The sequence below is a fragment of the Diabrotica virgifera genome, chromosome 5, assembly GCF_917563875.1.
Source record: "Diabrotica virgifera virgifera chromosome 5, PGI_DIABVI_V3a".
NCBI lineage: Eukaryota > Metazoa > Arthropoda > Insecta > Coleoptera > Chrysomelidae > Diabrotica > Diabrotica virgifera.
Window position 1 is genome coordinate 99,941,093 of NC_065447.1, and position 27,332 is coordinate 99,968,424.

A 27,332-nucleotide genomic window follows, 5' to 3' on the forward strand; every position below is an offset into this window, starting at 1 on the left:
ACAATTATTTTCGTGGGGGAAACCAGTCTGCGAATATTTAGGGTAATGCTCTGTATCTGAATATTTGGATGCGATGTTAATAACTGTTCGACTAAATTGGAATTGGTAAGATAAATACATGTCCTATTATGGGATATCCTAGAAGAAAAAGAAATTTGTTTGGGACCGATAATGTCGCCTCTAGCTCTAGCATAGTCATGTAATTTAAGGTTTTGATCAGCATGTAATACTACCGCTTGGTTGTGCTTAGGAAACGAAGGTTTAACTATGGATGAAACTATGGATGCATACGAATTTGTTTATTTAGAAGTTGCATTATCTGTAGTTTGAGACATATTTGAAGCTGAACTGTTTTGCACGTTACTACCCATATAGTCAGAAGCAGAAACAATATTATGAAATATAATTATTTGTTTAGTTTAGAGTATTGTTGATATTTAAACATTTTGCCGGCACCTCAGGTAGTCGGCTAGATCACTTTTCGATGTTTATGCTAGTCCATTAATATTAGATGTTTCTAATTAATGTAAAAAGCAAAAATCTGGATCTACTTATAGTTCCGAATAGACTAAACCAATCTAATTTAAAATGTTCAAATACGTACGTTATAATTATTGTTATCACTCACACTGGTAAACTCGTATTTTACCGCTATTAATAAACACAGCAGCGATTGTCGTGCTTACACGTCGAGGTACAATATAAGACCAAGAAACTTTTAACATTCTTATATAGTACCACATTTCGAAACCCTCAAGGCAATTTAGATCGATTTTATTCACAATCCAAGACTCGACACCATAGTAGTATTCGCGCTATATAACCCGAACGTATTCAGAGTAAGTTCGGCATTAGTTTCCAAGGCGCAGGCGTCAACGTAAGCTTATTCTGAACAGGTTCAGGATTTTTTGGTCCACGAACAATTTTCGGATTCGTAACGCAATGACGGGTTGCATATATTAAGGTTAGAGAAGGAAGCCTATTCTTGTCCCTTTCTTATTTCGAAATCAATGTCAACAAAAAATGCAAATGCGACAAATTTTTATTTCAACGAACAAAGAGACATAGGGAAAAATATAACAGCAACATGCAAAGGATTAACTTTCTATTCAATGCCTTTCTTAGAAGTTAGAAATTTGATTAGCGTGTTTATTATTTCGAAAATATAATTTGGTATTTCCCCGCCGAAATCCGGGTTAAATTTTTGTAGAGAATAAAATAATGTTGAGTTACCTGGAAATTGCAGCTTCTTATTTAGATATAAAAATTACCTTTAACTTCGTGAGGTTTGAATATAATCTGAAGGAAGGAATAATTATTTAGTAAATTAATAATTTCCAATTTTGATATAATATGTATTGTTCAGAAACTAAAGACAAAGTGACAACACTGTGCGCTAACAGCTACCGGTATCTTACGCGCGCTTTCAAAACTCGACCGGGGCGAGGCAGCGGAGAGACAATGACCGACCATAGAAGAACATACAAGCTTTTTTAATTCGTTGTAACAAATATAAAGTTGTTTCGTTTGTAACCTTTAAAAATAAAGTTTCATTTAGAAATCACAATTCTTCATAAAAAGATTAGTTCATCGACATATTTGGTAGCAGAGCTAGCGTGGTTTGAAGAAATATGTGATTTTTAAGAAGTTTTATAGTGACGAAAGCAAGCTATTGTACCTGCCATTTTTATTTTACATGTCCAGTGGAAGCAGAACAAGCTTGAAAATCAGGTTAGGCGAAACAAGCGAAGTTGGAACAAACTACAAACTGTGAGTAATATTATCCTTTTTTAACCTTGAATACATTTATTTATTGACTTGTTGATTTGGAATTGTTATCGATCTTTTTTAATAGATTTAAGCTGCATACACACTATTAAGCTAAAGACACGTTCACATTACATTTTGTATAAGGGAATATTAAATAATATTTTTATTTTAAAACTCAATATGACTGATTTAAGGTGCGTCCACACTTGTTAAGCTAAAGGCACGTTCACACTACAATATTTGTATTAGGGAATATTAAATATTTTTTATTTTAAATATCAATATGACGGACTTAGCTTCCTACAAACGTAAAAGTACAGTTAGGGCGAAGTTAACAAATTTTTCCAAATTTTTGCTAAAGCTGAAATCAAAGGAAGTTGTTGTTAATACTGACTTAATTGAGTTAGATGATAGGATTAGTTCATTAAACGAATTAAAAACAGAATTTAACGATATACAAAGTACAATTGAGTCTATGGTTGAGGAAGAATTATTAGAAGACGAATTCGAAACAAGAAATACATTTGATGATGATGTTTATAGTCAGGTCTCCAGTGCTAAATTTTTTTTAAATAAACAAACAAACTGCTGAAAGTTCTAATAGTAGTCATAGCTTAAACGTTGAATCTTCAAATACAGGTTTAGCCTTACGTGATGTACGTCTGCCTACTATCAGTTTGCCCAAATATGACGGGTCATATTTAAGTTGGCTCGAGTTCCGTGACATATTTCGTTTATTAATTCATGAAAATAATGTACTAAGTGACGTGCAAAAATTACACTACTTAAGAGCATCTTTACAAGGTGATGCTGCCTTAGTAATTAAATGTCTGGAAATATCGTCTGCAAATTATACTATAGCGTGGAATGCATTGTGAGAGCGATACGACAATAACAAATTGTTAATTCATAATTATATTAAGGAGTTATTCAATAGCGAATCGGTAGGTAAGGAATCTGCAAGTGGTTTGAAAAAGTTAATCGATAATTTCTCAAAAAATATCCGATCAGTCGATCAATTGAATCAACCTGTCTCGCACTGGAACACACTATTAGTTTATTTAATAACCTCCAAATTGGACAGTGTTACATTAAAAGAATGGGAAAATGTTAAGGCGGATTTAGATGATCCTAAATTAGAAAATATAGAATCTTTTCTAAAGGCCAGGGCTGATACGCTTGAAATGATACAGCAAAATCAGACGGAGAAACGAAAGGTTTCTAGGTTATTTCTTTCAATGGATAATACGAGTGACAGCCGATCATGCATCATATGCGGAGGCAACCATTATGTGCAAAATTGCGAACAATTTTTAAATGTATCGTTCCTTGATCGCGACAAAAAGGTAAGGATGTTAAAACTTTGCATAAATTGTTTAAGAAAGGGTCACTATGGTAAAATGTGTCAGCGTGGAGCTTGCAAGAGATGTCATAAAAAGCACCACACATTATTACATCGTGAACAAAGTTCATCTAAACACAATCAATCGAATAGTGATGCACATCATGCTGAAAATGAGCATAAAACCAATGAAGGCGAAATAGTACTATCTGCATGTAGTTCTGTTAATCATGTATTTTTGCCAACTGCATATGTTAAGGTTGCGGATTCAGAGGGCAATATGCATATTGCAAGGGCATTATTGGACAGCGGCGCGCAATCTAGTTTTATTACAGGATCTCTTTGTGATAAATTAAAACTCAAAAGAAAAAGGGTTAATGTTTCAGTTAAAGGCTTCAATAATGTATCTTCAAATATAAATTCTAAGTGTGCTATATCCTTAGATTCTATTCATACTGACTATACATGCAATAAATGTTTTTTCGTAGTGGATATAATAAGTAGAAGTTTACCTTCAGTAGATATTGACATATCAAAACTTTCAATTCCAGAATGTATAAATTTAGCTGATCCAACATTTTATAAAGCAGGCGAAATTGATTTATTAATTGGTTCTGATTTATTTTGGAATATACTTTCGGTTGGTCAAGTAAGTTTAGGCAAAAACAACCCTATTTTACAAAAGACTAAATTGGGATGGGTTGTATCGGGACCTATTAACTTACAAACACATTCCATTACTTGTAATTTTGTCCACAATACAGATTTAGACAATGTCCAAGATTTGTTAACGAAATTCTGGGAAGTAGAAGACTTATCACCTCTATCCACTAATTCGGATGAAAATACATTTTGTGAAGAACATTTCAAAAATACTACAAAACGAGATATCAACGGAAGGTTTATAGTTTCAATACCATTCAAGGATTCTCCTGAAAAATTGGGCGATTCGTTAGAAATTGCCAGGAAAAGATTCATGTCTCTTGAGAGAAGACTAAGTAAGGATAAACAATTAATGGATATGTACAAAGCATTCATCCATGAATAAGAATCATTAGGGCATATGGAAAAGGTCAAAGAGCTGGAAGCTAACAAGGTAACTTATTACTTACCTCATCATGGCGTGTTTAAGCAAGACAGCTTAACGTCAAAACTTAGAGTAGTTTTCGATGGATCATCACCTACTACCACAGGCTTATCTCTTAATAATTTGCAACATAATGGGCCAGTAATTCAACAAAGTCTATTTTCAATGTTACTGAGATTCAGGCAACATAAGTATGTCGTATGTGCCGATATAAACAAAATGTTTCGCCAAGTTATGCTAAATCCAGAACAGCATTGTCTTCAAAGAATATTATGGAGAGAACATCCTGATGAAGTTCTACAGACTTATGAACTCAAAACGGTCACATATGGTACAACATCAGCATCATTTCTCGTAATTCGATGTCTCCTTCAATTGGCAGAAAATAATCAAGATAAATATCCAGAAATGTCTCAAATTATAAGGAACGACTTTTATGTGGATGATCTCTTAAGCGGAGCTGACAAGTTAGAAGATGCAACAGAAATTTGTATTGTTGTTAGGAATACTAGAACATAGGAAATACTAAAACAGGGCGGTTTTCATCTTACGAAATTCTATTCAAATGATAAACGTGTACTTAAGGAAGAAGAAACCGTTAATGAGGAGCACCATGTACTATCTTTTTCAAATCATGAAAATACAAAAACGTTAGGAATAACATGGAAACCTCATAATGATGAACTTATATATCAAATTACAAAACTAAAGGAAACGTGCATTTCAAAGAGAAGTATTCTTTCAAACGTAGCACAAATATTCGATCCGTTAGGGCTCTTAGCGCCTTGCATAATATTAACAAAAATTATCTTACAAAGGTTGTGGTTAGAGAAGCTAGCCTGGGATGACAAGGTCCCAGAAGAAATTGGCAAACATTGGCAAGAAATTACAAATCAACTACCTGAACTAAATAGCATGAACTCTCTGATTGGACTGGAATATGGTTCGGCTGTATTTTCGTTTTGCAACGAAATTGAAAATGGTTATTCATTTTTGATTTACATTTACTCTGTGTGGAGTATGAAGGGAACCAGTCTCGTTGGAACTTTACCGCGCTGAGCAGATGTGACGTGAATCGTAAATTATAGAATTCCCTCATCTTCCTTAGTCTCAGCATCCGTATGGCTTGCAAATTGTAGAAGCCTCGGAGGTGTAACCAGAGAAGGTTCCCATTGTTTTCATTCTGGTGGGATATGTTATATGCCATTAGAGTGAAAACTTAGTCTTTTGCTAGCAGTTGCCGCTAGGGCATCTATGCCATTTCGTTCGTTGCAATTCGGGACTGCACGCTGGGGTTTGTTTTGGTTGGATCGGGGAGAGCAGCATATGTGCCTCCTGATGAGAGACTAATAAGTTTCGAAACCGGTAGAGGTGCTTGCGGCACTCTCTGATTGGACTGGAATATGGTTCGGCTGTATTTTCGTTTTGCAACGAAATTGAAAATGGTTATTCATTTTTGATTTACATTTACTCTGTGTGGAGTATGAAGGGAACCAGTCTCGTTGGAACTTTACCGCGCTGAGCAGATGTGACGTGAATTGTAAATTGTAGAATTCCCTCATCTTCCTTAGTCTCAGCATCCGTATGGCTTGCAAATTGTAGAAGCCTCGGTGGTGTAACCAGAGAAGGTTCCCATTGTTTTCATTCTGGTGGGATATGTTATATGCCATTAGAGTGAAAACTTAGTCTTTTGCTAGCAGTTGCCGCTAGGGCATCTATGCCATTTCGTTCGTTGCAATTCGGGACTGCACGCTGGGGTTTGTTTTGGTTGGATCGGGGAGAGCAGCATATGTGCCTCCTGATGAGAGACTAATAAGTTTCGAAACCGGTAGAGGTGCTTGCGGCACTCTCTGATTGGACTGGAATATGGTTCGGCTGTATTTTCGTTTTGCAACGAAATTGAAAATGGTTATTCATTTTTGATTTACATTTACTCTGTGTGGAGTATGAAGGGAACCAGTCTCGTTGGAACTTTACCGCGCTGAGCAGATGTGACGTGAATTGTAAATTGTAGAATTCCCTCATCTTCCTTAGTCTCAGCATCCGTATGGCTTGCAAATTGTAGAAGCCTCGGAGGTGTAACCAGAGAAGGTTCCCATTGTTTTCATTCTGGTGGGATATGTTATATGCCATTAGAGTGAAAACTTAGTCTTTAAATAGCATGAATATAACCAGACGTGTTATATGCCACGATGCAGTTAATATTGAGCTGCATGGATTTTCTGATGCTTCAGAAAAGGCTTACGGGGCTTCTATATACATTAGATGTACTAATCAAGATGATGAAATATATTCAAATCTTCTGTGTGCCAAATCGAAGGTGGCACCCTTGAAAACGATTACCCTTCCACGACTTGAACTACTAGCAGCACTGATCCTAGCTAGATTAGTAAAACAAGTAAAAGATTCGCTACGGGTTAATTTCGATAAAGTTGTGTTATGGTCTGATTCAACCATTGTTTTGAATTGGTTAAAGTATTCACCAAATCAGTTAAAAACATTTGTTAGTAATCGTGTCTCTGAGATCCAAAGTTTAACCGTTTCAGACTCATGGCGCCATGTTCCATCTAAGCAAAATCCAAGTGATTTAGTTTCTAGAGGTATAAAACCGTCTAAACTTGTCGATAATTCATTTTGGTGGAATGGTCCAAATTTCTTGTTGGAAACTGAAGCTAAATGGCCTAAAATGTGTGCAACGAATACAAGTTTGCCAGATATTCGTAAAGCAAAGGGATTCTCAGTTCAGACAGTACAAATGTATGACAATTTTACATGCAAATATTCTGATATAGATAAACTGAAAAGAATCGTGGTATATTTTTTTAGATTTAAGTATAGTTGCATGGCAAGGTCACGGATTCTTCCAAGGAAAATTGGTCCATTAGAATTAAACGAATTGACACATGCACTTGAATGTATAGTCAAAATATGTCAAAACGAGTACTTTTCAAAAGAAATAAGTAAATTGCAAAGAAATAAAAATCATAGTAAAATTTTACAATTAAACCCGTTTCTAGATAACCATGGCATTTTAAGAATGGGTGACAGAATAAATAATTCACAATTTTCATTCGAGAAAAAGCATCCAATAATAGTATCATCACAGAGTCATCTTTCTCAATTATTATTAAGACAAACACATCTTAAATTGTTCCATGCAGGGCCGCAACATACACTATCAAGTGTTCGCGATCAATATTGGATTGTAGGAGGTAGAATCTTAGTTAAAAATATAGTTAAACAATGCATCCCATGCTTCAGATTTAAACCTAGTACAATAAAGCCTATGATGGCAGCACTACCTGAGATACGTCTGAATTCAAGAGCCATTTGAACCAGTAGGGGTAGATTATGCCGGTCCTATAATGATTAAAAATAAAGTGGGTCGGGGAACAAGGTTTACAAGTCTTATATATTATGTTTATTTATTTGTTGTGTGACAAAGGCAGTACATATTGAGTTAGTCACTGATTTGACTACAATTGGTTTCATGCTAGCATTGAAACGATTTATCTCTCGTAGAGGCAAACCAACTTGTATATATAGCGACAATGGAACTAACTTCATAGGGGCAAGAAACATGTTAAAAGAATTAGGCAATTTCATTAAAAATAATAAGGATGAGTTAACCGAAGCTACAAATAAAATAGATATTATTTGAAAATTCACTCCTCCATTCTGCCCTCATTTTGGAGGACTATGGGAGGCAGGAATTAAAAGCATTAATCACCATTTACGTAGATTTACTAAAGATCTTATTTTGACGTACGAGCAGCTTTCTGCTCTATTAATTGAGATCGAGGCAATTTTAAATTCACGTCCTTTATCTTCACTTTCCGACTCAGTCCATGACTTTAACCCACTGACACCATCCCACTTCCTTATCGGCAGACCTGCAACGTCACTCAGCGAACCAGACGTGACTGATACTCCAGTAAACCGTCTGTCAATGTACCAGCACCTACTCCAAGTCAAGCAACACATATGGCAGCGTTGGAGTAAAGAGTATGTTAGTGAACTCCAGCAAAGGACAAAGTGGAAAGTAAACTGCGATACACTGAGAATAGGCTCTCTTGTTTTGATAAAAGAAGATCATCAACCTCCGTTGAAATGGAAACTGGGACGTGTCGAAGATGTTCATGTTGGCAACGATGGAGTGGCTCGAGTTGCCACTATACGCACCACAGATGGGATGATTAAGAGATCATTTTCAAAAATTTGTCCACTACCACTGGAAGTGTAACGAACATTAATTTATTTACTTTGTTATTATTTTTTATTTTTTAAGTGTTAATTATTTCATGTACATTTAAAGTTGAAAGGCATTCCCTTTCAAGGCGGGGAGCATGTTCAGAAACTAAAGACAAAGTGACAACACTATGCGCTAACAGCTACCGGTATCTTACGCGCGCTTTCAAGACTCGACCGGGGCGAGGCAGCGGAGAGACAATGACCGACCATAGAAGAATATACACGCTTTTTTAATTCGTTGTAACAAATATAAAGTTATTTCGTTTGTAGCCTTTAAAAATAAAGTTTCATTTAGAAATCACAATTCTTCATAAAATGATTAATTCATCGACATGTATTGAATTTGATAGGTTGTTGCATTGTGTGCTGGTTTATTACACCACAAAAATAATGAAATATATCAAGACACAAGAAATGGTTTCAGAATAAGTTTGACGTGTTGTTTATGATGCATTATTCAATAAGAGACTAATTTAACTCATAAATTAAACTAAAAATAAACCACAAGAATATGTAGGTACTTATAAGCTCATCTAGATAGAAAAAATTAAGTAAAAACAGAGTGCAATTTATTATAATACTACCATAATTGATAATTATCGAATATCGAATGAGTAGTAATAATAATAAGATAATATTACTACAAAAGGTAGGTACCTACAGTCGGAAAAATGAAAGATTACCCATGAACGATCACATCAATCACTTATTTTGTATTTGCTGTATTTTTCTATAAATAACAAACGTTTGTTATAGAAAAAGTCAGCAAATACAAAATAAGTGACTGATGTGATCGTTCATGTGTATTCTTTCAGTTTTCCGACTGTACTTATTTATAAACATACTAAAAACATTAAAAAAAACAACTAAAAAAGGTTTAATATAAAAAATATTAAAATTTGTTTAAAGAATATTGAAATGATACAACACTTTACATAATTTAAAAACTTTAAAAACAGAATCTACATCTACAAGTTGTTTAACAAAACAATATTTTAGGTTAAGAATTGGACGGAGTAAGAACAAAATAATGGTCAGAATGTCAAGAAATTCTTCCCAAATATTTTCTGCGCCTGTGCAAAAAATCCTAAACAAAATCCTCGAACGTCGAGAGGGTATCCCGGACACGTTCAGAATCTTTTTTCTGTACTGCGCGAACACCGAATTAAAAATCCGGAGGGTGTTTAGAGGGAAAAATTCGACCTCCGTGAACGCTCGATTTTGTAATGCGCAGGCGTTCTCCCTCTGGATACATTCGGGTTGTCCAGCGCGAACAAAGCTCATAAAATGTTACCCTTCTCCATCCAAGAAACTTTTAAAATTCTTCTATAGCACCGCATTTCGAAAGCCTCAAGGCGATTCAGATCGATTTTAGTCACAGTCCAACACTTGACACCATAAAGTAAGACCTAGAACACGTAGCAGCAAAGTAGGCAGATCCCAATGTCAATTTTTGGTATGCATAAAAAAAGGACAGATTACATTTTTAATTATCTAATATTTTGACATTTTGATTTCCACTGCGGAAGTCGTTCTCAAAAAGAAAGAAACTCTGTGAAAATTCTGTAAAGGCTTTATAACCTGATTTGTTAGGTAATACGTGATTATGAAACATAATACTTAATATATATGACACATACTTTATATTATATAATAGTCATAATATAAACATGCCACAGGAAAAGATTTTCAGAATCTTGCTCAAAAATAATAATTTTACTTATTTTATAAATTCTCAGGCGTCGAAAATGCGTATTTTCGCATTTTTTGAGATTTTAACAGATTTGTTCTACAACCGTGTTAAAAATGCAATTTTTAGCACTCCATACGAGCGTTAAAAATGCTACTTTAAGGCACTAGTGCTTTAAAATATTTTTAAGGCACTGCAGTTCGTATTGGCCGTTATAGACAATTTTGATGTAATGTCAAAAAAATATAAAAATGGAATATCAGTCAAGTTCAAGGAAAAGTTTTTGTAGATATTGTCCTGTAATTACGTTTGTAGAAAAAATATTGTATGGTATGCGTGTTAAAATAGTATATTAAGTATGGAGAACGGTAAGGGTTTTATACCGATCGAAGACAATTGTTTGGAGGAGGAGCGGGGCGACGACTCCAATTATTGTCTGAGATCGGTTACCCTTAACGTTCGACATGCTTATAACCTTTCTTGCACGATTGATACCATTATAAATTATAAAATTAAACATTTTCGTCATATTGACTATTCAGTTTCATTCATTTTATCAAGATAGATACTTTGGTTGTTAGGTAGTAACTAGGGTGTATAACAACAAAGGAGAATTGAGTTTTTATTTAGTTGTTAATAATTTTAAGTACAATTTTGATTATTATAAATTAAAATATGAGCGAAAGTGAATTTGAAACGGGCTTGAGAAGAAGGGTGTTCCGCAATTATTGCCGAAAAATCCAAAATCCGTTATCAAAATACCTACCAAAGTTTTAAAAAATGGTGCGAAGGCAAGAATTTAAGAATCGAAGAAAAGACTCTATTGGCATATTTCGTTCAAAGACATATGCAGTTGAAAGCTCCTGGAAGCCTCTAAGCAGAATATTCAATGATTAAATCCACCGTTTTTCTTTATGATGGCATTGATATTTCCAAGTTTTCAACTTTGATCGCGTATTTGAAGAGAAAAAATGTTGGCTGTAGGCCTAACAAATTGTACCATAAGTTTCAATATTAATAAATAATTCGTTAGTTTTCTTTATTCTTTCAAAAAATAAATTAAAATTAAGAGATTTTTTAACTCGATGGTAAGTGAATTACTTACCGTCGAGTTGGAGTACTTACCGTCGAGTTGGATTACTTACCGTCGAGTTGCTAGTAAATGTCACCTACTGACGTAAAATCTGTCACGGTAAACAGTCAAAAATGATCAATCGTGCAAAAAGTACATTTTTAAGGCACTCATGTGAATTGCAGAACTCAGTATCGCTCATTCTGCAAACTTTCACATGCGTGCCTTAAACTTGTAATTTTAACACTTATATCATAAATAACTATTAAATCGATTATAACTCGAAAACTATCAACTTTTGAGAAAAAGTATGAGATACCTTTTTTTACTTAAAAAAATATTTAAATGACTCAAAAAATTAAATATACATGTTTTTTGGAGAAAAAAAGATAATCTTTAGAATTAAAAAAAATTGTGCATCCCATAAATAAATTATGGGTATTTGGTTCCACATTTGTATACGTTCGCATTAAATTATTATTGTTATAACATTTGTTAAATACAATGTTTTTAAATCTTTTTTGCCCTTCGGTATTTTTTTGATGAGCAATTTTTTATCGAGATGTGACTAAAACATACCTAAAATGTAAATTATGTATAACAACCATTTACAAATAATAATATGTGATGAATTTTACAAATTATGTTTAAAACATATCAACCAAAACTGGCTTATCAAAAATTACAAAGTCTTAAAAACAAACTTTTAAAAATATTTTGCTTAATAGAATAGTCGCAGAATTTGCTTGCAATGCTTTTTAAATGCATTAATTTTGTTTTAGAATCCTGAAAAAATTAGTTAAAATTGTTGAAAATTTTAAACCCAGATTGAAAAATATATTAGTACCGAGGGTCAAAATTCCCTTCGACAAAAGGTTTCTTTTGAATAAGATATTTGAAATTAAAGATTAAACTTAATTTTTTCTTATTTTCCAACCCTATAAATTATTCAAAACATTATAGAGGTTTTCAAGGAATTTCGGCAATCGGTAAAAATGTAATGTTTCATTCTGGGTTTAAATTTTTCAAAAATACTGATAGGTATAATAAGTTTTCTCACGATTCGACAAAAATGAATGCATTAAATAAAAATTTCAAGCAAATTTTGCGCTTACCCACTAATAGTACAACAATAATGTAATTGGAATGTACACAGAAGATTCGGGGGTTTGGGAATAAAAGCCCTATAGAACTTTTATGAGGCGCACAAAATTCATAGTAATTTTTTTTTAGATGTTACTGTCTTAAGAATGCCACATGTCCATTTTCAATAAAAAATGAGTAATAGTTTTCGATATATATATAAATTTGAAAAAATCGATTTATATTTTGTAAATCGCAGGTCCGGAATAAGAATGACGTAATTGCAAATTTTGTCAATTCCTGTATATTGCGTAATAATCTTCTAAAATACTATATACAGATGATGAAGAACGACAGAGCTGTAACTATGTGCTAAGCCACCACAGGGTAGTTGCGTCGTTATTGAAATCTGAACCATTTTAGACCATGTTTCAGATGAAGAATGACGCAACTGTCAATAGGGTTGAAAATGGGAGGAGTAAATTAAGATAATGAAATTCGGACCAATAGGAATGAAAATAAGAGCCATCGCTGTAAGAATCGCCATCGCATAATAAATATTTAAAAATAGTTTTTTTGTACAGAAAAATTTTCAGATCAAGAATGGCGCAACTGTAGATAGCGTTGAAAATGGGGGGATTAAATTGAGATAACGAAATTTCAACCAATGGGGATTAAACTAAAAGCCATCATTGTAAGAATAAACGCCATACCGATGCTCCGGACGCGTATTTACGTTTTCGTGTTCATTTCAAGACCGGGTAGCTTTGAAATCGGCACGTAAACGGCGGAGCATATCTGCTTTCAAACACGTGTGCATTTCAAGACGTTTAATTTTGAAATGCGCACTGGTTTGTAAAAGAGTTCGCGCGTAAAATTATCACAAATACGTGTTAAGTTGTAACATTATTTTATTTTATTTGAACTGTTTATCACAAATGGCTCCTATCTGCAGAATAACAAGTTATCATTCATTGGATCTGTGGAAATAAAACAATTTTGTTACCAAAGTTACCTTCTTTTTTTCTTTATAATATTTCAAAAAACTGAAAGTAGTGCTAAAATATCCTGTCAAAATAAACTAGTACGATAAGTAGAAGGGATATGGGAATCTGAGATCCAAGATGGCAGCCAGCTTGATGGCTAGGATGGCGTGAGGCCGTAGAAGTAGCCTCTGGTGATGTACAAGAAGAAGTACACCCTGTCGTTATAAAAGAACCCTGTCGTTATACAAGAAGTACACCCTGTCGTTATACAAGAAGTACACCCTGTCGTCATAGGGGTGAGAAGTAGACGTGTTGCAATGAATAATCGGCGGACAGTTTGATGGCGTTGAGGCCGTAGCCTCTGATGATGTACAAGAAGAACCCTGTCGTTATAAAAGAACCCTGTCGTTATACAAGAAGTACACCCTGTCGTCATAGGGGTGAGAAGTAGACGTGTTGCAATGAATAATTTGCGTTCGGCGGACAGTTTGATGGCGTTGAGGCCTCTGGTACAAGAAGAACCCTGTCCCTGTCGTCATAGGGTGAACGGGGCCTCCGGGGTGTGTGAGGTAAAAATTGCATGGCGTTATGTAACAAAATTAGGCAATGTAGATACGGTGTCGGCAAGCCAAAAAGCAACGATTATATTTTTTAGTATTATAATTTCATTTTATTCATACAAACGAATGCACCCCGCCTGCATTCTACATTGCAAATGTGCTTTTAGAATTCAAAGAAAAATACGTGAGTACCTACAAGTAATAAAAATATATTTAATATTGCAATGTGGAAAATACGCTGACGCAACAGCAACTATAAATATTATATGTCGTTCCCACGAATTAAGTGAACCGCACCGGATACACTCACATTCCAATGATGTCATACGTTAATGCACGTGTGGTTTCAACGAATTGAGTGAACCGCAAGTATTTTTTAATGGCTTACAAATTACTAGTTAAAGGATGTACAAATTCTAAAAATATTATGCACATGTCGTTCCCACGAATTAAGTGCACCGCAAGTGTTTTTTAATCGTCTGCAAATTACTAGTTAAAAGATGCAATTAAAACGTGAATGTGTTCACGAGGCATTTCCGGAGTAGCTATTATTTAAACTGAAATCGGGGGATAGCCATTTCATAGAGTTTCTGTCAGTCACAAACTACACCAAGTAATCGTTTTGTGAGTGTGATCAATACAACTAAAAAAAGTAAGTAAATATTTTTGGTATTTAATTATTTGCTACTTCAGAAGTCTTCCGTCTTCTTTTATGTTTTACTGTTGCAATTTTACCTTAAAGACCTGGAATGTACATAATAGCCTATTTACCTGTAAATGCGTTTTGTTTCAAGTCTTCTTGTGTATATTCTTATGTAATTTTGTGTAAGTTATGAGTGTGGTTGGCGTCCTAGTCCACGTTTATCTTCTATTACGAGCTGTAGAAACTAGTAATGAGTTCCGTGTGCGTCCTGGTCCACGTTTACTTTCTATTACGAGCTGTAGAAACTCATACGTAATGCATCCTATTATATTACTATGATGTTGTAGTTTCTACTGTTTCATCATTTTAATGTTTTTTCATATTTTATGTTTTACTGTTGCGATTTTACCTCAAAGTTCTGAAATCTACATAATAGCGTATTTGTCGATAAATGCTTGTTTGCTTCAAGCCTTCTTATGCATATTCTTAAGTTATGAGTGTGGTTTGCGTCCTGGTCCACGTTTATCTTCTATTACGAGCTGTACAAACTAGTAATGAGTTCCGTTTGCGTCCTGGTCCACGTTTACCTTCTATTATGAGTTGTAGAAACATCCCATTGTATAACTATGATTTTGTAGTTTCCGCTTTTCTACCGGTAAATGCTGTTTGTGTTTCAAGCCCTCATGTGTGTATATTTAGTTATGAGTTGCGTGTGCCTCCTGGTCCGCGTTTATTACGAGTTGTAGAAAGGCGTACGTAATGCATCCTATTATTATATAATAATGATCTTATAGTTTCTGCTATTTCATCATTTTAATGTTTTACTGCTGCGATTTTACCTTAAAGACCTGAAATCTACATAATAGTGTATTTGCCGGTAAATCATTTTTTTTTTCAAACCTTCATGTGTATATTCTTAAGTTATGAGTGTCGTTTGCGTCCTGGTCCACGTTTATCTTCTATTAAGAGCTGTAGAAACTCGTAATGAGTTGCGTTTGCGTCCTGGTCCACGTTTACCTTCTATTACGAGCTGTAGAAACTCGTACGTAATGCATCCTATTATATAACTGTGATTTTGTAGTTTCTGTATGTTTACCAGTTTAATGTTTTATAATATTTTATATGTTACTGTTACAATTTTACCTCAGTTTTAGTTTTTTATCATTTCAATGTCATCTTTTATGATTTACTGTTGCAATTTTCCTCAGACCTGCAAGAGACAGCGTAGCTTGGTATTCGTTGCTATTCGTGTGTACATTCTTAAGTTCTAACTTTCGTTTGTATCCTAGTCCACGTTTACCGTCTAGTACGAGCTGTTAAAACTCGTATGTAATGTATCCTATTATGTAGACATGATTTTGTAGCCTTGGCTTTTTATTACGTCAATGTCTTTTTTCATATTTTCACTGCTGCAATTTTATTTTAATTTACTTCAAAATCATGTAATTTTTAATAATAGAATCTGCAATGTAGCAAATGAACTTACATTCGCAATTATTTCAGATGGATCTAAACAAACTAAACAAAGTTTCTGTTGTTAAGAAAGAAGTCAAACCGATTACAAAACTACAGCAACTGGAAGTTGACAAACCATATAAAATAATAAACAGTAAAATCGTCAACACTGCATTTGGCCAATCGGTGCTTCTAGAATTAGAGGAAAGTGTGGTGTTCCTACCGAAGCGGGTTACCGAGGACTACACCCCCTATATAGATCAGTTGAGGACAGAAAAGTACGCTGTCGTATTCAGAGGCCTGGTGAGCACGTCGAGCAAGCTAAATCCTGCAGCGTCATTCGAAATAATTGAAATTTAAAAAAACTGTAAGTAGATTTTTCATATCCAAAATTTTGAAAAATGAATTCTGAGGAAATCGCCATTCTTAGTAGTGAGATAATTAAAAAATTTGATAAAACTGAAAAATTACTTTTTTTAAAAAAGCGTTGTTCAGATAGAGAAACAAAAAATTGGATAAAACAAGTTAAAATGCAATTTAGCTATTAAGGATGGCGATTTAAGTATAGGGACGCTACGAAAACTTCAAACCAATGTAGGCAGTGGCGTAGCTAGGGCGGGGCGGGGGGGCGGTCCGCCCCGGGTGTCACCCCTTCAGGGGTGACACCCGAGAGACCCGATCACAAAAGAATAAATCGTTAATTTGTGACTTTACTCACGTATCAATCTAAAGTTCGATGTTACTTTGTGAACACACGAAACCACAGTATAAAGAGGGACAGTGGAACTTCTCTCCGAAAAATTGGAAGTAAAATCGTAAAAAGAAGTAAAGAAGTAAGAAGTAAAAAAGGCGCTTTGCACCACTCTCGCATTGCTGGTCGCGTAGAAACGTACAGGTTAACAGGGAAAACCCGCATCCACCACTGGTGAATTACCAATTGCGTACTCTGCCGGTAGTACTTCTTGAGATCAAAGTGCCTACATACAAGAAATTATACTGTTCCTCTTTATACTGTGACGAAACCAAGAGAAGTCGAGGTCAAAGAGGCATTTCTTGGATTTTTTTCCGTTGATAGGAAAAAAGCAGTTAATCTAAGTTGATCTAAGTAGGTAACGAAATTCTCAAGAAGGTTGAAATTGATGGTGTAGAAATATTATGAAATGCCGTTCACAGGGATACGATAATGCAGCTGTTATGAGCGGCGTACATGGAGGAATACAAGCTATTATTAAAGCAAAAATCAAAAAGGTCATTTTCTTCGGATCTATTGATCATTTAATTAATTTATGTGGCCAGCACTCTTTTGCACAAAACACATCTTGTGTAACATTTTTCAGAACAACTGTAGAAGCAATTTTTAAGTTTTTTTAATGTTTCCATTAGCTGCTAGGAAGTGCTTATTAAACGCAGCAAAACATCTGTTAAGCGACTTTTCACAAAGCGTCGGAGTTCTCAGTCACTGCGCACTATGCTGGCTGCAGTTAAAGTATTGGCAGAACATTTTTATAGTGTTGTTGCTTTAATTTACAAATTCTCTCATCAACACGAAAATTTATACACCAGAGGTGCTGCACATAACCTCATGCCCGCTTTGTGTAATTAAAGGCATTGATCAATCACGACCAAAATAGGGGCACTTCGTCTTTATATTGAAGAAAAACGAAATCATATCAATACCAGTATATCAGTATATTAATACATAGATTTTGCCATGACAAAATACGAGGACGACGACATTTCCACCTAAAAACTAATTCGACGTAGAAAACGAGTGGATGGTAAGTCAGCTACCTATATAGGACTTACACTTCGAGCAGAACTTCAAAGAGATAATAATATTATGTTGGAATGTTTTGACATTCAATGTTGAACTCGAAACCAGATCAGTCCATTATTATGGCTTCATTGTTCGAGGCTGTGCAGACACACACTTTGCTTTTCCACGAACAGTGAACAGTTGAAATTAGCTGTTTCAACATTTTGTGACTTTTACCATAAAGAGGTATCAGAAGAAGACCTCCTGCTGGAAATACCAAGGCTCAGAAGACTTTTACAAGCGGCCAATATTACAGCATCTAAATGGTTAGCTGTAGACTTTTTAAAATTCATTGTGGAATGGGATTTTATGGAATCTCTCCCAAACTTAATGGTCGCCTTAAAATTGTTTATGACCATTTTTGTATCGGTTGCTTCATGTGAGAGAAGTTTTGGGAAGCTAAAATCAATCAAGAATTACTTGCGAGAAACAATGACGTCAACAAGGCTAAATAACCTAGGTTTATTAACTATCGAACGGAGCGGTCAATGTTAGGAGAATGGAGTGGTCAATGTTAGGAACAACTCTGCGAGATAAAATCAAAAACGAATAAATCAGTAGAAGAACAAAGGTAACTGACGTCATCGAAAGGATAGCCAGGTTGAAGTGGAGATGGGTAGAAGACATAGCCAGTACGACAGATAGGCGATGGACGAAGAGGTTACTGGAATGGAGGCCAAGAGAAGACAAGAGAAGCGTCGGTTGACCGCCTACAAGATGGACTGACGACTTAAGAAAGCTAAAAAAAACTGGATCAGAGCGGCGCAGGATAGATGGGGTTGGAAATGAGGGGAGGATGCCTATGTTCAGCACTGGACTTTTGAGGCTGGATGATGATAACTATCGAACATGAAGCAACACAAAACATAAATATAGAAAATGTAATTTCAGAGTTTGTCGCTAGTAAAGCTAAAAAAATATTTTAATTCATTCACATAGTGTAAACCAAAAAAGTAAATAAACTGTTATATAGAACTGCCGGGAACTAGATGGTGGTAGCTCAAGATAGGGAGACATGGAGAAACTTAAAAGAGGCCTATGTTCAGCAGTGGACGATAGCGGTTAGACGATGATGATGATGATATACTATTTACTGCAGTTTCGTTAACTATAATTCTTAATTTTTTCATTATTCAAAACATACGTTTATCGGATTTTCGTTGATTTTAACAATCTTTATTTTTAGGATTTGGGGTGACACCATCGATTACCGCCCCGGGTGTCACCCACGCTAGCTACGCCACTGAATGTAGGGATCCTTAAAAGATTTTTAATTATACTTCAAAATTTAAATTCCGTTGCAGGCGGTGGGTTAAATAATATACATAGAAGTAAAGCAAAGGTTGTATGGAGAAATATAGCATCAATTTTTCAAAGTAGAGTACAAACAGGAATAATTATTAACAAAGAGCATAAAGATATTTTACAGTTTTTTGCCGATGCTTTTAAACTATTTCAAAAGAAAATTGAATACAACTTAAAAAGAATGGGCATGTTAAAAGTAAATACTACATTTTGTGGGGAATTTATCAAAAAAGCTGAAGAGGTGGAAATTTTAGAAAGAAAATATTTTAATACTAAAAATGAAGTTATTGATGTGACTACCGATTTAAATTATTGGTTTGAAGTTTACGTTAAAAATATTGTTTTGACCGATTTATCTGAATTTGAGGAATCTCAGAGTGGTTGGGCACTGAATCAAATTATATCTTTAGAAATAAACATTAATAAATTTGAAATGGCTAAAGGAGCCTCATCGTATATTCAATTGCATCCTAAAGTTACCAAAAAACGAGCTTGTATCAATGTTAAGAATAACGACCAGGCTTGTTTTGCTTGGGCCATTGTATCAGCCCTATATTCAGTTAACATAAACGCTAACAAAACTACTTCATATCCTCATTACACCACTGTCCTTAATTTAAAAGGTCTTACATTTCCAGTAACTCTAAATCAAATTTCCCTCTTTGAAAAAAATAATGAAAATATTTCCGTTAATGTTTTCGAGTTAAATGTTAAAGATGAGCTTTTCAATTTTTCGGTACTTCCCGTGAGATTAACTAAACAAAAACGAGAAAAACATGTCAATCTGTTGATAGTTCAAAATAAATATTATTTTAATAATGAAGCGGACAACGTCGGACCATGGAGTGGTGGACGTGATGAAGATCTAATACATTTTCACTATATTTGGATAAAAGATTTAGGCAAACTTGTCAAGTCACAACTTTCTAAACACAATGGAAAGAAATATATATGTGACAGATGTCTTAATTATTTTTATACAAAAGAAAAGTTGGATGCTCATATCATCTACTGTGAAAAGATAGATGACTGCAAAATAAGTTTCACCAAAGAACCATATGTCAAATTTAAAAACTTTGTTTACAAAGAAAAATTGCCATTCCTAGTATACGCAGATTTTGAATCACTGCTCGTTCCTCTTCGCGCATCCCACTCAACACCATCAACTACGTCAACGCATCCATATCAAAGACACACAGCGTACAGTGCCGGATTATATCTTAAGTGTAATTATGACGATAATTTTTCATTCTAAAAAAGTCATGTGGGTTTGGACTGTATGTCATGGTTTTCACATGAAATTGACAATTTAGCTCAATTTATTCATTCAAAATTAATAAATATTCAACCCATGAACGTTGAAGTAAGTTTAAAAGATGCTACTGAGAGATGTCACATTTGTAATAGAAAATTTTTGGAGAAGGATCGAATTGTAAGAGACCATTGTCATTTGACTCGCAATTTTAGAGGTTTTGCACACAATGGGTGCAATTTAAATTATAAAAAATCATTTGTGGTTCCAATAGCCTTCCACAATGTGAGTGGTTACGACTCGCATTTCATAATAAAGGATTTAGCGAAAATGTACTACATTTCCATTTTACCAGTCAACAAAGAAAAATATATTAGTTTCACAGTTTACCATAAAAAGACAAATATTAGATTCCGGTTCATTGATACTTTTAGATTTATGGGGAGTTCATTAGATAGCTTAGTTTCAACTTTGAAGCCCGAAAATTTTGGAATTTTAAGAAAACAATTTCCAAATGTAGATGATGAAACGTTCAAGTTGTTAACTAAAAAAGGAGTATTCTTTTATGATTATTTAGATAAAATTGAACGGTTGGATGAAAGAAAGTTGCCAAATAAAGAAAAATTCTACAATAAACTGAACGATGAGCATATATCAGATTCAAATTATGCTCACGCTAAATTAGTGTGGGAGAAATTTAACATGAAGACTCTTTGGGATTACAGTAATTTATACATGAAGACAGATATACTTCTTTTGGCTGTAGTTTTCGAAACTTTTCGAGACACATGCTTCAAGACATATGGATTAGATCCAGGACACTACTATACCATCCCAGGTTTTACATCAACTACAATGCTCAAGTATACAGGATGTCACTTGGAAACTATACAAGATGTTGATATGCTTTTATTCTATGAACGAGGTATACGTGGAGGTATATCACAGTGTTGTAACCGGATGGGGGAGGCTAACAACAAATACATGATGAATTACGATCCATCTAAACCTTCTAAATATCTCATGTACCTTGATGTTAACAATCTATATGGTTGGGCGATGAGTGAACCTCTCCCTTATGGAGGTTTCCATTGGGATGATACAAATATCGATGTTATGTCAATACCTGACGATGCAAAAGAGGGATACATTCTTGAAGTTGATCTCTCTTATCCAGAAAACTTACATGACTACCATAAAGATTTACCGTTTTGTGTAGAGCATTGCAAACCTCCTGGTTCCAAACAATCTAAACTCTTGTCCACTCTGTACAATAAAACTAACTACGTTATTCACTACAGGAACCTAAAACAGGCTATATCACATGGATTAGTTCTTACTAAAATTCATAAGATATTGAGATTCAAGCAAATGACTTGGTTAAAAGGTTACATTGCTCTTAATACACAATTGAGGGCTCAAGCTAAAACAAGCTTTGAGAAAAACTTATACAAGCTCATGAACAACGCTGTATTCGGGAAGACCATGAAGAACCAAAGGAAGCATAGGCTGGTGAAACTAGTAAATAAATGGGAGGGACGCGTAGGTGCTCGAAATTTGATTGCTAGCCCGAAGTTTCATAGTCGCGTTATTTTCGATCAATCATTAATGGCAGTAGAATTAAAGAAAGCTGAAATTATTTTTAATAAACCATTGTATGTTGGAATGGCAATTTTAGAACTTTCTAAAACCTGCATATATGAATTTCATTATGACTATATGTTATAAAAATTCCCATTAAATCAAAATAAATTGCTTATATTGATACTGATGGATTGATTTATGAAACTGAATGTAATGATATATACGAGGAAATGATTAAGCCTGACATTCATAGATTTGATACAAGCGATTATCCCTCAAATAATCCTTGGAATATTCCTTTAGTAAACAAAAAAGTGCCAGGTCTAATGAAAGATGAGAATAACTCAAAAATCATGACTCACTTCGTTGGTCTTCGTTCAAAGCAATATACATATAAAGTGGCTGGGGAGAAAGATGTTAAAAAGTCGAAAGGGGTTAAGATGAATGTTGTAAAGATGAAAATTAACTTTGATGATTATTTGAATTGTTTGAAAAGTTTTCGTGAAACTGCCGAAACAAAATCACTTTTTTATGCAACACAGCGTTGTATACAATCTAAATTACATGAAGTTTACAGTATTGAGCAAACTAAAATAGCCTTAAACCCTTTTGATGACAAACGGCACTTACTCTCCAACACTTTTGATACGTTGCCCTGGGGCCACTACAGTATAACACATAGGTGAATTCATTTTTCAGATGTGGAAGATGGAAAGTCTACAGAATTTATGCATAAGCACTATTATCGAAAACATACATGAAATTTCAAAATTTATTAGTAAATCGCCTTTACCATGGGTATTAACGGAGGAAATAGTTCAAAAATTTAGTAAAATTAAATGGATGCAAATTAAAACTAATCCCGTTCCTTATGAACATTTTAAAGTTTGTGACTTTGAGAATCATGATCTAGAATTGAATATTTCACCTGAACTTCGTCAGGCAATTATAGAGTGTCAGGATTTTGAAACTTTTGCACTTAATGACTACTATTGCTTATGGTTTAGGTATTATCAAATACCAAAATATAATTTGCTACTCTGTCGAACATGTTACAGGGTATTTAAAATAATTTTCTCTGAAAAACAAAAATGTCTAAAAGCTAAATCTGATAATTTTCATGTTAGTTGTTTAGCTTCAGACTTACATTTGATATTTAGAAAAAAATCATCCTGGTGTCAAAATGGTTTTTGTGAGGTACTCTTTGAACTAAAGGATAGATATGATTGTGAGGAGGACTTACACAGGAATCGTAATAAAAAAGTAAGATTCTCAGACATTTAACCCTTAACTACAGACATCCCAATATTATCACGTAACTACAGACTCCCGGTATTTTTTACCGGTCATTATAAAATAGAGTCAAAATATAAAGTTAATAATAAAAAACAAAAACGTTTTGCATCATGTGTTTTTATGGAGTCTCTAGATATGGGAAAAATGGTAAAATGAGTGATTTTAATAATATAATACAAGATTTTTGAAGAATAATCTATTAAACCAAAATTGTGGTAACATTTTTGGTCTATTGAAACAAACGGCCATAAATGCTATGGACAAAAATTTAAACTTTTTTTTAACAAATAAACGTAACATAGAATCACAAAGGAAATATAAAATAGCATCCACGAAAATTTTTACATCCGTGAAAAAAAATCTGCAAGGGGTAAAATTGTAATAAAATTAAATGGCAATTCCATTTTTGCAAAGTGGCCTCAAAATTTTTATCTTCAAATTTAACCTTCATTGAAGGTCCAGGATGTCTTCCACAGTCAATTTCTTTACTTTTTCCCCAAAAACACAAAAAATAATGTAAACATTTCAGATTTACAAATATAGTACTCATATAAAAATACTCCCTTAACATAGACATCCGGTAATTTTTACCGGTTAAGCTTTTTGATGTGTACCAGAAAAGAAAATATTGACAATACACAATACACGCTTTGACTAGCATTGTTATACAAACTGCCCGAGAGGTACAGAGAGACATGAACTTGTAAGTTGTGAGGTTACCACGAAATCCACATTTTGGGAATGCCCGCCGGTAAAAAATACCGGATGTCTATAGTTAAGGGTTAAGATGCTAATAAAATTTAAACCTTTTGGTAAAGACGATCTGTATATTTGTATCATTTTCGGTAAACATATTTTGTACGTTTATACCTGTAAAATGTAAATAAATAAAAAAACTTTCTTGTAAAGTAATTACTTACCTTTTAGTTGTATTGATCATAATCACAAAACGTTACTTCGATTAAACGAATACGATTTGCGATTACGATTATCGATTACGAATAACGAATAAAAGACTTTCTTGTAAAATATGCTTTATTTTTATTTACCTTTTCCCCATACAAATCCCAACATCCCCAGATCCCCAGATCCCCAGATCCCATTGATGATGGACCCCCAGATGTTTAGACATTAATTATTCATAAAATAAATTTACTTTAGATAATAGGGATTTCAGTTGTTTTATTAATCCATTATCAGGACAAGGGATCCCCAACATATTCCAATTAAAAGTACCTTTTTCAATGACACTTCTTGTAAATTCATTAAACTTGTAATAGATGTTGTGCTTTAAGAAATATATATGTCCATCGATGTAATTAAATGCTGATGTAATATCATTTGGTATTCCTGGAAAAACGTCACTTATGCGTCCTCTTGAGATAATGTCTTTATCATTAAATTCAATAAATGAGCCATCAAAACAAACAAATTTTTTTCCTGAATTTGTTTGGAATAAACCGTTAATACTTCTTGCGTTATTGATTTCAGGTACCATGTTATCTGTATGAATTCTTAAGCTAGGAAATGCTGCTGCGTATATACGATTTCTGCTTACACCAATCATATCTCCATTGGAACTTTGAAAAACATGTGTTACGTTCGTAATTCCCCTTGGAAAGTATCTTATAAATTGTTCAGCATTGGTGGGTATCTTTTCATTATTTAAGTCATATTTCCATACCAGATCCTTACTTACTATATACATTCGATATGTTGGAAATGATGGAGCATACGCTAAAAATATTAAATCTGGATATTCCAATTCACATACATTCGTTATTACATTTTGCTTAGATTTATTAGTCCTAGCTGCTGTGGTTGTCGTACTCCTAGATCTTTCTGTTGTAGTTGGTGAACTACTCCTAGTAACACCAGGTTGAGTTGGAATAGATGCAGATTTACTTTTAGGTCCATATAACTTTTCTAATCCCCTTTTATCATCATCAGTTATGTGGGTAGGAAAGGTTTCATAAAACGGATACATTACAGCTTTCTTATCGCTACTGTGTGCTAGACCTAAAGCGTGACCAACTTCATGGAGAAGGACTGCAAAGAAATTTGTTCGACCTTCTACTGTAGAATTCAAACTGAAATCCCATGTTAGATTGCTATTCATATGAATTTCTATGCACCCAGATGAAGGTGGAAAATAAGAATGTGCTAATACACCACTTGTAAATTTAAAAAGGACATTCGTCGTTACCCTGACAATTGTATCGAAAATAGTGCTGTTTTGGAACTACTGTTATAGTTATATCCGGCTTTGGATTTGGGATTCTCAGATAAGTAAACTTAAATTTTGATGCTTCTTCCCATATTTCAAATACTCTTTTAGTGACTGTCAAAGCTTGAGGGGTTGCTTGTGGAAAATACCATTTTATATCAAATTTTTTCCATGCTGATTTTACAGCGTAAGCATTGTCTCCTTGTGTACATCGTGGTTTCTGCATTAACTCCATCGTTTCTTTATTTAATTTCCCATCCACCGGTAAATTATATCTTTCTTGAAACTGTTCTAGTGTTTCAGTAATATCAGTGTGTGCAGTTTCACTTGTGGTGATGTAACCATATTGTTCTAGCCATGACACCGCATTTGTCTCAGTAAAATTTCCACCTAAGCAAAAACTTATGCTGGTTGCGATGAGCAGAACAACTTTATTGATATGCATCTCGAATGATACTGGTTCAAATAAGAAAACATCACTGTGACATAAATAAACCCCACCAGCCAACAAAAATACTCCTCTTGTAATTTATTTTCATGAAATAAAACAACAGAGATATATTTTACAAGCTTTATTAAATTCTTTCAAGATCATTGGCGATCCTATTTTTACAGAAAAATATAAGTTGTCCTAACGCTATATGTTGTAAAGTATTTCCTTCCTGTGTAAATGTATACAATTTTTGAATTGCGTCTGAAAACGTATAATTATGACTACTAAAACTATTTCGAACAATATTAAGCGTATTATAATAATAATTAGGAAATTCAATAGTCTCTAGCATGGCCATATACGGTGTTAAAAGTTCACTATGTGCTTCCACAAGGGTGTTCACTTGCATTTCTGAAAGACAAAAGTTAATGTCGTGCTTGATTATTTCGAGGAATTTCATGCTGTTGTAGGTTATTTGTCGAATTATGCAATATTCACCACACTGAATTTCAACAGGATCATCAGAGACGGTCACGTTTTCGTAGAAAAAACTTTGCTCATTGAGTTGGGTAATTAATTGTTCCCATTCATAGGCACTGAAAGATATTTTCTGCCATGGCGATTTCCACATAATTACAGCTGGAGTATATGTTCTGGCTGGACTTAGACCACAACCAAGTTGGTATGATCCATTTAACAACTGTGTGTACAGCAGATAATGGGTCTCGTTCTTGGCTGCTTCTTCATACTGCTCTAGAAGAGCATCCAGCTCATGATCGTAGTCTTCACATACGGTTGATGTTTCAGATGATGGTGAAAGGGTGACATCATACTCGCTGCCGCTTGAGTATTCAGTATCTTGGGAATACATTTTTACTAGCTAACTGACTGCAACACACTGAGAACGAAAAAACGTGTTTCTGCTAATTTTTCATAATTCTGTTCCCCCCACCTTTTTAGATGACAGCATCATTATCGATCCAACTATTATGTTTTACATCAAGGCCAAGCCATTTGACGTACATTTTTTTACCTTTACGACGTAAAACTTTTTCAACTAAGTAAATATCAGGATTGGCTGTTTTCTGTAACTCTTCATCGTAAAAGGCTCCTTTGATCGGTGCACCTTGCATGTCTTCGAGCATGTACGTTGCAGGGTTGGTAATATTGATTTTGGTCACATTGAATAATTCTGTTGTCCAACTTGGAACGTATCCCTTGTCGAATAACATTTTGGTTTTGCTGATGCGTACAATATCGCCGACTTTAAATTTTCGGGGACCTGCGATTTTTAAATGCGTAAATTTGTTTTTTAAAATCTCCATTGGTTTTGTTCACTTGTGATGGTTTGTACCCCGTTTTTGAATGCTTTGTATTGTTGTATTCAGCCGTAACTGTGGGCAATATGTCAATCCACTTGTAAGTACCGTGTAAGCTGAAATACTTGTAAAGTTTGGATTTCAACGTTCTAATGACGCGT

General features: G+C 34.2%; 2 protein-coding genes across 2 annotated transcripts; one reads left to right on the forward strand and one right to left on the reverse strand.

The window, feature by feature from the left end:
* The first annotated feature begins 20,642 nt into the window (after nucleotides 1-20,642).
* LOC126885417 (uncharacterized) lies at nucleotides 20,643-22,040 on the forward strand. The gene has a single exon (XM_050651986.1). It carries the CDS (start codon nucleotides 20,643-20,645, stop codon nucleotides 22,038-22,040), a length of 1,398 nt encoding a protein of 465 aa, XP_050507943.1.
* Nucleotides 22,041-24,327: 2,287 nt separating this feature from the next.
* Nucleotides 24,328-25,311, reverse strand: LOC126885418 (matrix metalloproteinase-14-like). Its single transcript, XM_050651987.1, has one exon. It carries the CDS (start codon nucleotides 25,309-25,311, stop codon nucleotides 24,328-24,330), a length of 984 nt encoding a protein of 327 aa, XP_050507944.1.
* Between the last annotated feature and the right edge of the window lie 2,021 nt (nucleotides 25,312-27,332).